General features: G+C 40.4%; 1 protein-coding gene across 1 annotated transcript; it reads right to left on the reverse strand.

Annotated features, from left to right (window-relative positions):
* Positions 1-8,922: 8,922 nt before the first annotated feature.
* On the reverse strand, positions 8,923-10,716 carry CLDN2 (claudin 2). The gene has a single exon (XM_056539308.1). It carries the CDS (start codon positions 10,530-10,532, stop codon positions 9,837-9,839), a length of 696 nt encoding a protein of 231 aa, XP_056395283.1. The 5' UTR covers positions 10,533-10,716; the 3' UTR covers positions 8,923-9,836.
* Positions 10,717-11,212: the final 496 nt, after the last annotated feature.

An 11,212-nucleotide genomic window follows, 5' to 3' on the forward strand; every position in this document is an offset into this window, starting at 1 on the left:
GCTCGGCACAATCCATCAATTCCCTGAAAGCTGCAGAGTCCACCAGTTGGAAAGGGAGGGACTGCAACACCAGCAACTTGGACAGGAGCACATTCAACTTCTGCGCCGTTGGATGAGTGGGCGCATACTGTTGTCTCTTGGACATGGCTTTGCCGATCGATTGTTGGCGGAATGGCTGACTACGAGCGGAGGAAGCAGGAGCGCAAGAAGGAGGGTTTGACACAATGCTCCGTTCGGCTGAGGTGGTGGAGCCTTGGCTGGATGACGGAGGGAGCGGATGGCCACTGGGTGATGCGGCAGGCTGGACCACTACCTCGGAGCCATGGGTATCCCAGGCCGCTTCATGGTGGCGAATCATGTGTTGACGCAGGGCCGTGGTGCCGAGATTGGGACCCTGGCCACGCTTCACTTTCTGCCCACAGATTTTGCATGTGACTACGTTAAGGTCCTCCGGATTCTTTATCAAGAACAACCACACCGCAGAGTAACTGAATTTCCCACCCGCTGTTCGCACTATTTCACTGCTATTGGCGACGTCTCCAGGAACCCCTGTTCCACTACCTCCCTGAATGGTCTCCCCCTGGCACGTTTGGCTCATGAATTTCCACTACTGCCACCACCACGCTGATTGCCAACCGTGCTACCGCCTTGCTGCCTCATAGACAAAGAGCAAATCTCTTCTCCTGATGATGATGAAGCCCCGGCTTCTGCAACCGGCTCCCAATTGCGATCGGCATCATCAAAAGATGTGTGCACGTCACTGATGTCCTCCTCGTGGTCCACAACAATGTCTGACTCAGGACCCTGAACAATTGAAACACCGCCTCCCACGTCACTCTCCGCATCACTACTTGGCCGCCTTGTGGAGCAAGGGACGTATGTTTTCTCACATTCTTGGCTGCCCATTAGATGCTGACTGTCCTCTATTACATCGTCCTCGCTAAATAGTGGAGCTGAACCCAATGCATGAGATACTTCTTTGGGAGGGGAACAGCATAGGACAAAGACAATGGGATTACGGGGACTGCTCCCGGGCCATGCCAACTGAGGGTTGTGTTTGAGGAACCCACCGACTCTTGACTGGGGTTGTCAGATGTCGCTTGTGATGATGGGGATGAGTGTGCAAACCAATTTACGAGGAGAGATGGGTCGACGACACGACCGCTGGGTGTTAACGGGAGCTCAGGCCTATTGCTGTGACTCCTGCTGCCACTCGCCCCAAGTCTGCTGCCAACTCTGCCTGACGTATGTAGGCCTCTGCCCCTTCTCTGTGCACGTCCTGGCACTTCCCTGTCTGACATACTTAGTGCGTTTATGAGGGTAGTGAACAGCATCAGGCGATTACTTATGGCTGTCCTTTCAAAGTATATAGGCCCTATACAGAAAAACAGTTACTAAATAGTACACTCCTTTGTTGTATGTATGCCCTTTGCAATGATGAGCGCACTGTTAAGCTTATTTATACGCAGAAAAAAACTAGTTTTTTTGCTGTATACACCAGCCAGTGTATACTAATGTGTGGAATAGCACTGAATTTAGCACCGAGACAGAAATACAGGTACTAAATAGTACACTACTTGGTTGTATGTATGCCCTTTGCAATGATGAGCGCACTGTTAAGCGTATTTGTACGCAGGAAAAACATTTTTTTTTCTTTAATACACCGGCAGGTGTATAACATGTGGTATAACACTTAATTTAGCACAGAGACAGAAATAAAGGTGGTATATAGTTACATAGTTACATAGTTACATAGTTAGTACGGTCGAAAAAAGACATATGTCCATCAAGTTCAACCAGGGAATTAAGGGGTAGGGGTGTGGCGCGATATTGGGGAAGGGATGGGATTTTATATGGTACACTATTTGCTTGAATTTAGGCCCTTTGCAATGATAAGGCCACTGTTAAGCGTATTTTTAGGCAGGAAAACCTTTTTTTTTTTCTTTAATACACCGGCAGGTGTATAATGTGTGGTATAACACTGAATTTAGCACAGAGACAGAGAAAAGGTGGTATATGGTACGCTATTTGCTTGTATTTAGGCCCTTTGCAATGATAAGGCCACTGAAAAAACGTATTTGTAATCAGGAAAAACTTTTTTTCCTTTAATACTCCGGCAGGTGTATAACGTGTGGTATAACACTTAATTTAGCACACAGAGACAGAAAAAAAGGTGGTATATGGTACGATATTTGCTTGTATGTAGGCCCTTTGCAATGATAAGGTCACTGAAAAAGCGTATTTGTACTCAGGAAAAACTTTTTTTTCTTTAATACACTGGCAGGTGTATAACGTGTGGTATAACACTTAATTTAGCACAGAGACAGAAAGAAAGGTAGTATATGGTACGCTAATTTGCTTGTATTTAGGCCCTTTGCAATGATAAGGCCACTGTTAAGCGTATTTGTACTCAGGAAAAAAAATAATTCTTTAATACACCGGCAGGTGTATAACGTGTGGTATAACACTGAATTTAGCACAGAGAAAGAAAAAAAGGTGGTATATGGTACCATATTTGCTTGAATTTTGGCCCTTTGCAATGAAAAGGCCACTGTTAAGCGTATTTTTACGCAGGAAAACCTTTTTTTCCTTTAATACACCGGCAGGTGTATAACGTGTGGTATAACACTGAATTTAGCACAGAGACAGAAAAAAAGATAGTATATGGTACCATATTTGCTTGTATGTAGGCCCTTTGCAATGATAAGGCCACTGTTAAGCATATTTGTACTCAGGAAAAAAATGTTTTTCTTTAATACACCGGCAGGTGTATAAAGTGTGGTATAACACTTAATTTAGCACAGAGACAGAAAAAAGGTAGTATATGGTACGCTATTTGCTTGTATTTAGGCCCTCTGCAATGATAAGGGCACTGTTAAGCGTATTTGTACTCAGGAAAAAAATAATTTCTTTAATACACCGGCAGGTGTATAACGTGTGGTATAACACTGAATTTAGCACAGAGACAGAAAAAAAGGTAGTATATGGTACGCTATTTGCTTGTATGTAGGCCCTTTGCAATGATAAGGCCACTGCTAAGCGTATTTTTACGCAGGAAAACCTTTTTTTTCTTTAATACACCAGCAGGTGTATAACGTGTGGTATAACACTGAATTTAGCACAGAGACAGAAAAAAAGGTGGTATATGGTACGCTATTTGCTTGTATGTAGGCCCTTTGCAATGATAAGGCCACTGAAAAAGCGTATTTGTACTCAAGAAAAAAAAAATTTCTTTAATACACCGGCAGGTGTATAACGTGTGGTATAACACACGTTATAATGAATTTAGCACAGAGACAGAGTAACAGGTGAAAAATGGTAAAAAGGCACTTAAGTCCACACTAATATGACTTATTTCTGAACAGCAACAGGACCCAACAGTGCAGCACAAAAAAAAAAAAAAAATCCAGGGATTAAACCCTAAATTGCACTCTGTCACACAATTCTGAGCAGCAGAAGATTTGTGGAGCAAAAAAAAAAAAAAACTCAATAGAGCTGAAAAATGAGGAGATAAGATGCTTCAAAAAGTTCAGGCAGCTTGGAGATCTGTATGAGGCAGCTGACAGCTATCTGCCTCTCTCTGCTGCAATTCTCAATAACGTGATTAGGAGTTTTAGCAATCAATGATCAGTGTAACAGCACAGCACTCTGCACTCCTGCCTTTCCCTAATGCTGATGTGACTAGCAGTTGCAGTGTAACGCTGTGGTATGAGCTATTCACACACACACAGTCCCGTCCTCTCCATCTGAGTGCATAGATGAAATGAAGCGAGGCAAGATGGCCACCGATTATATAGGGGCTGTGACATCACAGGGGTCAGTGAACACTGATAGGCTGCATCTCACATGTGGTTCAGAGTCAGCCCACTTACCTTCATTCCCGCCGCTGTTTCCCGCTCTCCCATAATCCCCTGCCCAATGTACTCAGTGTGGATCCGCCATCTTATCTCTACAATAGCCTGGAACGCTGTAAAATTGAGTTTAATGAAGCGATTTGTGCGATAGAATCGCGGCGATATTCGTATTCGTTGCAAATCAAATTTTTCATGAAATTCGTAACGAATTCGGGTTCGTCAAGTTCGATTCGCTCATCTCTAGTCTTTATGTTAGAAATACCCCATAATGGATCCCATCATGAAAACTGCACCCCTCAACATATTCAAAATGACATTCAGAAAGTTTGTTTACCCTTTAGGTGTTTCAGAGGAATAGCAGCAAAGTGGAGGCGAAAATTCAAAATCTTCATTTTTTACACTCGCATGTTCTTGTAGAGCCATTTTTTTTAATTTTTACAAGGGGTAAAAGGAGAAAAAGCTCTCCAAAATTTGTAACCCAATTTCTCTTGAGTAAGGAAATACCTCATATGTGGATGTAAAGTTTTCTTTGGGTGCACTAGAGGGCTCAGAAGGGAAAGAGCGACAATGGGATTTTGGAGAGTGAATTTTGCTGAAATGGGTTTTTTCGGGGCATGTCGTATTTAGGAAGCCCCCATGGTGCCAGAACAGCAAAAAACACCCACATGGCATACTATTTGGGAAGCTACACCACTCAAGGAATGTAACAAAGGGTACAGTGAGCCTTAACACCCCACAGGTGTTTGACAAATTTTTACTAAAGTTGGACGTGAAAATAATTTTTTTTATTTTTTTAACTAAAATGCTGATGTTAAAGGGAAGGAGCGACATTGGGCTTTTGGAAAGTGAATTTTGCTGAAATGTTTTTTGCGGGGCATGTCTCATTTAGGAAGCCCCCATAGTGCTAGAAAAGTGAAAAACACCTCACATGGCACATTATTTAGGAAACTACACCCCTCAAGAAACTTAACAAGGGGTACATTGAGCCTTAATACCCCACAGGTGTTTGACGACTTTGCGTTGTATTTGGACGTGAAAATAATTAATTATTTTTTTTTTACTATAATGCTGATGTTACCCAAAATTTATCATTTTTACAAGGGGTAATAGGTGAAAATGTCCGCCAAAATTTGTAGCTCCATTTCCAGTAAGGAAATATCTAATATGTGGATGTAAAGTGCTCTGTGAGTGCACTAGAGGGCTCAGAAGGGAAGGAGCGACAATGGAATTTACAAAGCCCCCATGGTGCCAGAACTATTGACCCTCCCCCGACATGTGACCCCATTTCGGAAACTTCACCCCTCACGGAACGGAACAAGAGGTGCAGTGAGCATTTACACCCCACTGGCATTTGACAGATCTTTGTAACAGTGAGCTGTGCAAATGAAAAATTACACTTTTCATTTTTACGGACCACTGTTCCAAAAATCTGTCAGTCACCTGTGGGGTGTAAATGATCACTGCACCCCTTGTTACGTTCTGTGATCCTACATTCACTTTCACATCCTACATATACTTTCATTTGTGGCATATGGTGTATTTGTAATACTACTGTTTGCCCAACCCGCCTACATTCTTTTTTCTGGAAGAAGCCTATCACAGCGAAAGGTTATACAGTAGCATATCATAGGGAAGAATCATCCTGTGTCAGAGTGAAGGGTCATCTAGTCAGCAGAACCTAAAAAAGGATAAAACAGATTGACTATGGCTACGAGCACTGGCCATCAGCCTGTGGCATACCTACAGCCTAATAGGCCCCTGAGCACAATTTGGGCCTGGGTCTACCACCCCGACAGCATTACTAGGATATCATTTTTTCATTTTATTTTGCAACACAAATGGAAAAAAAAATATGGTTAATAAACAAAACCAAGTATATAACCACATCCTGATCACATTAATTTCACACAGTGAATGCATCTTATACATTAACCCCTTAAGGACTGAGCTTTTTTCTGTTTTTGCACTTTAGTTTTTTCCTCCTTACCTATTAAAAATCATAACCCTTTCAATTTTGCACCTACAGACCCATGTGATGGTTTGTTTTTTGCAGCACCTATTCTACTTTGTAATTACATCAGTCATTTTACCCAAAAACCTATGGCGAAACAAAACAAAAATATTTGTGGGACAAAATTGAAAAAAAAAAACGCTATTTTTGGGGGCTTCCGTTTCTACGCAGTGCATTTTTCGTACAAATGACACCTTGTTTTTATTCTGTAGGTCCATATTATTAAAATGATACCCTACTTATATACCGTACATACTCGAGTATAAACCGAGTTTTCAGCACGATTATTTTGTATTTTTGTATCATTCATTTATGTTCATTATGCTTTGATACCCATAATGTGTTATTAGAAGGACTGCTGTACCTTAAGGAGGGACCTGCAGAGGAGTCATGTGATCAGCTGTGGCCAATAGAGATCTCCTGCCTGAGTTTAGTGACCTGTCTAGGCAGGAAGGAGTTCAGTTAGGAGTAGAGTGTGTGTGAAGTTAGTTAGTGGAGTGCTGTACAGAGTGAGAAGAAGAGTCGTGGAGTCTGTGTCAAAGTTCTGTAAGTGAGCAACAACACTACCTAAAGGCATTTCGCCATCCAGGAAAATTCCAAGTTCTGAGTTGCGGGGAGAAGAAGCAAATGTGCACACAGAGGCCTTGTAGCACAAGTCAGGAATCAGAGTAGCCTCAAGCAGCTACAGTCCGAAAAGTCTAAAATCCAAGTGGTAAGCTAATTCCGTGGATGTACTGTAGTGAGTCTCAAGTCAGTGTCAGTTGTCCCAAATCTAAAGTCTAACATCTAAAGACTAAGTCCAGTCAAGTCAGGTTACATAAAAGTGGAGCATACTACAAGTCCCAGTGTGCCCAGCCATTTCACTACTGACTACCTCTGCAGCTATGTCCTACCCTGCTGTGGAAAGATTGTATTGCTATGGTTATAACATCTGCCTGTAATTTTTCTCAGTAAACTCCTCAGTGGGATTCCATAACCATGCATCTGGTGTCTTTTTTTCCCAGCACCCAGGAGAACTGATTTACCTTGGAGCATAGTGGTTAACACTACCCTGGCGTCATGAGTGATTGTCTGTCTGTTTCCTGCACCCCAACACTAACACTATTACACACCATATTAGCCCACCACAACTTCTATGCCTTCATAATTTATTATATACCCATACCGTACCCTCACACTATAATAAGGCCCCTATACTGTGCCTCACACTTTAATAAGCCCCCTGCGGTGTCCACACACATTATTTTCCTTATGACACAATAAGGCCACTATACTATTCCCCCACACTATTATTTGGCCTTTATACTGTGCATCCACACTTTATTATGCCACTCTACTTTTCCACCACACAATAAGAAGGTCCCCCATACTGTGCTTCACACTTTATTTTGCCTCCATACTGTTCCCTCACACTGCAATAAGGCTCCCATACTATAAGAAAGCCCCCATACTGTGCCTCCACATTACAATATACCCCTTATACTGCACCCCATACTATAATAAGGCCCAAATACTGAGCCACGGCACTTTAATAAGGCCACCATAATGAGTCCCACACTTTATTAGGCCACTTTCTGTACCCCCACACTATAAGGCTGTGAAAATTTGCCTCTAAACTACAATAATTCCCCAATACGTTGTATTTATGATAACTGGGAAAAGGGGGCTCAACTGAATTTTTTTATTTTAACTTTTGTTTCCCTTATACTTTCAGTGGCCCTGGATTTAAACATGCAATGTCTTGATCACTTGTACAGTCCACTGCTATACTAATGTATTGTAGTTTAGTGTCTTTCAATTGCAGGCCTGGGTTCCTTTACTTTGACCCCTGGCTGCCATGACAACCCAGCAGCATACTGCGATTTTGTTTCGGGTAAGGGGGTGGCAAGAAGTGGCATCCTTCTATCTGGCTAGATGCTGCAGTCACTATTCCCCATGGCAACTAGGGGGTTAAAAAACAAGAATGGGAGTTTTATTCTGTGAATATGAAAGCACACCTTTTAGAACAAATGTGTGCAAAACAAAATATGCCACATGATATACTTTTTTAACATGAGTGAAAGCAAACAGCTGCATGTGTATGGGCCATGTATTTAGAATTTATTCCCTAGATTTATCTCTTTTGAATTTGTTTAATCTGCTATTTTTATGTTCAGAATAACAAGGTGTAGAACAATATACATGTATGAATTCTATATATATATATAAAACTCAATGTGTGTGTGTGTGTGTGTATGTATGTGTGTATGTTCCAGAATCACGTCCAAACGGCTAAAGATATTAACATGAAACTTGGCACACATGTTACTTATATGTCATCAACAAACATAGGATAGGTAATTTAACCCTTACTCATCCCCATTTGCCAGGGGTGGGGTTTATGTTTAAAGTCCCATACAAGTCAATGGGAAATAAATGTTACTGCATAACTTCCAAATGGCTGGAGATATTTTGATAATACTTGGTCACATGTTACTTATATGTCCACTTAAAATATAGGATAGTTAATTTAACCATTAACTATCCCCATTTGTGAGGGTCAGGGTTTTTGTTTAAAGTCCCATGCAAATCAATGGGAAATGTATGTTTCCACATAACTTCCGTACAGCTGGAGATATTGCAATACCTCGTACACATATTACGGGTCGGGATAGGAGGTCGAGATAGGAGGTCGGGATTTGAGGACGAGATATGAGGACGGAATATGAGGACGGGATAGGAGGTCGGGATAGGAGGACAGGATAGGGGGTTGGGATATGAGGACAGGATAGGGGGTTGGGATATGACAACAATATATGAAGTCAAAAGCTTCCTCCTTTGTTTATTTTCCTCCCCATCAAGGATTAGGAAGGAAAAACCGGGCAACGCCGGGTACTCAGCTAGTTTTAGATATTTATACCCAACATAAGAAAACATATAAAAAAAAACTTAAATTATGCAAAAAACAAAACACTATATCAAGGGACACAGTTTAGGTATGAAATAGATTTTTTTTTTTTACATTTATTGACATAATTAGTACAACTTTATCTGTATTGTGTTCCTCAAAAAAAAAATTTAAGAATCATATTTAACATCCCTTTTAATTACCATTATTATACTGCCACATATTGGCTATTAAATATAAAACACTCACATGATAACATGCTTAAAAAAACATTGGTTCAACAAACATATGCATAACTTAAAGGGGTACTCCGCCCTAGACATCTTATCCCCGATTCAAAGGGTAGGGGATAAGATGTCTAGGGGTGGAGTACCCCTTTAAAATCTAAATCTGAAAAACGTTATAATGTATAGCAAGGAAGGGCTTTAACAAGTAAAAAATAAATCGTATAGAGGACATCCTGCTTTTAATATCAAATCATATTACAACATAGAAGAGTTCAAAGCATTTAACCAAATGACATTGACATTTACCCATTATTAGAAATATTTTACAGACATATTGATTTGATATTCTATCCTTTATTTCTGTTATATTGCGCTTTAGGAAGTGTTATCATCATTGTTTGCTCTATACACACCACAATATATATTAGAAACAGTTTTGCAAATGACTTTGATTTCTTAAACATATATTTCGAAAAATCAGCATTTTGAGTTTTTGTATTAAACTGGTAAACACAAAATAAAAAAAGAAAGAGATTTTTTTAAGGATATTTTTTGTTCTGTCTTATTATTTTTGACAAAAAAATCTCATTATGTAATGGAATAATATGTTCAATAATAGCTAATATTTTTTAGCCATACAGAAAAGATATCACTACATAGCAGTTGATCCATGTCCAATACAACACATAGGTCACTTTCCAATAGACACAGTCTAAGATTGCACTGATGTATAATTTGCATCTCTATGTTACCAATACATTAATTTTTTTATCCTCATGAATAGTCTATGTAGCAGAATACATTAAAATATTTAACATACCAAAGTAGAGCACTATTGTTCATCATATTTTATTCATTTATACATAACCGGTGAGACTATACCCACTTGTCTCTTTCTTAGAAGTCTGCGCCATGCTAGCAGCTTTTTGTCCTTTATCTGCCATCAGAGCTCTGCTCTGATATCTACTGTAAAAATTTTGGCCAGGCTCCTTGGGTGGACAAGAGGCACAGAGAATTGAACCACCCAGTACAGAAAATATTGAAGAGGCAATGCCAAGATAGAGGGCAGATCCAAGCTCATACCTCTGGGCATCGGGAAGCAACGGGTTGTAGAAGTCTTGAAGGATAGAGTGCAAATTCCAGCATATGGGCACCAGGCAAATAATGCCACCCAGAATGAAGACAGCTCCACCAGTTACTGCCAGTTTATCTTTACCAGGATTGTCTTGGTTAAAAATAGTACATTTCATGCCAAAAACCGTGAACAAAGTGGCAAGTGAAGATAGTACACATGATGTGATCATGAGGGCCTGGGCAGCCTGAGTTTCTTGCGGCAGTCCAAGCATAGAATTATATATGTCACATTGGGTGATACCTGTGCTAAAAATAGCACATTCCATCCACAGACCTTTACTAAAGCCAACAGCAGTCACTATACTGGCACCGACATATGAACTAACCTTCCAGTCAGGTAGTAGTGTAGCAATAATTGTGCCAATCAAACCCAGGACTGCCATGAAGTAGCCCATCATCTGCACCCCAACTGAAGTCATATTCTTGTTCTCCCTTGGACTGTATCTTTATGGCCAGTGACCAGCTGTAAAAATCCTTTTTTTCAGCTTGTTAAAAGTGAATGGGTCTTTTTGGATTGGTCTTTTCCTGGAAAAACATTCTATTCCGTGCAAGCAGTCTTCATGTATGTTGTATTTTCCTTAAGCTAGGAAGTTTATTCTGCCTTTCATGCTCAGTATAATTACAATGCTGTGAGATGCTTCCAGCTGTGTGGATTTGATGTCACGTTGAGTCCAGTTTATATTGAGATTAAAAGTGAGGAAAGACTGAAGGGAGGAGGATGAGAGAAAGCAGGAGTTAGCTGGGGGGTTAAATATTCACCAACACCAATTGATTTACGAAATGCTCCTTGACCGTGTTATCTGTGAAACATAGAAATCAAACAGCCCCCCGCCCGAGATCTGTGATCTCCTGCCAGAGCTACATAGAAACCTACTTGCATTGTGCAACCCACTTCCCACTTGCTATATGGCCCATACAGTATCTCTTTACAAGTTATCTTCTCAATGCATCACATCACTGAATGAGCTCCTTTGGTTTTCTGACAATTTTCTGAAAAAATATGTTGTGTTGTTTAATGTAAACAGTAACAAGCAAATAAAAATCATTAACAGCAATTATAATAGTAATTCTACTACTACTACTTTTTTATTATTATTAT

This window comes from Hyla sarda, chromosome 9 (assembly GCF_029499605.1).
Source record: "Hyla sarda isolate aHylSar1 chromosome 9, aHylSar1.hap1, whole genome shotgun sequence".
NCBI classification, from domain to species: domain Eukaryota; kingdom Metazoa; phylum Chordata; class Amphibia; order Anura; family Hylidae; genus Hyla; species Hyla sarda.

Bases quoted from the DNA above. Each gene is read 5' to 3' on its own strand.
- CLDN2 (XM_056539308.1), bottom strand. From the start codon at position 10,532: ATGACTTCAGTTGGGGTGCAGATGATGGGCTACTTCATGGCAGTCCTG.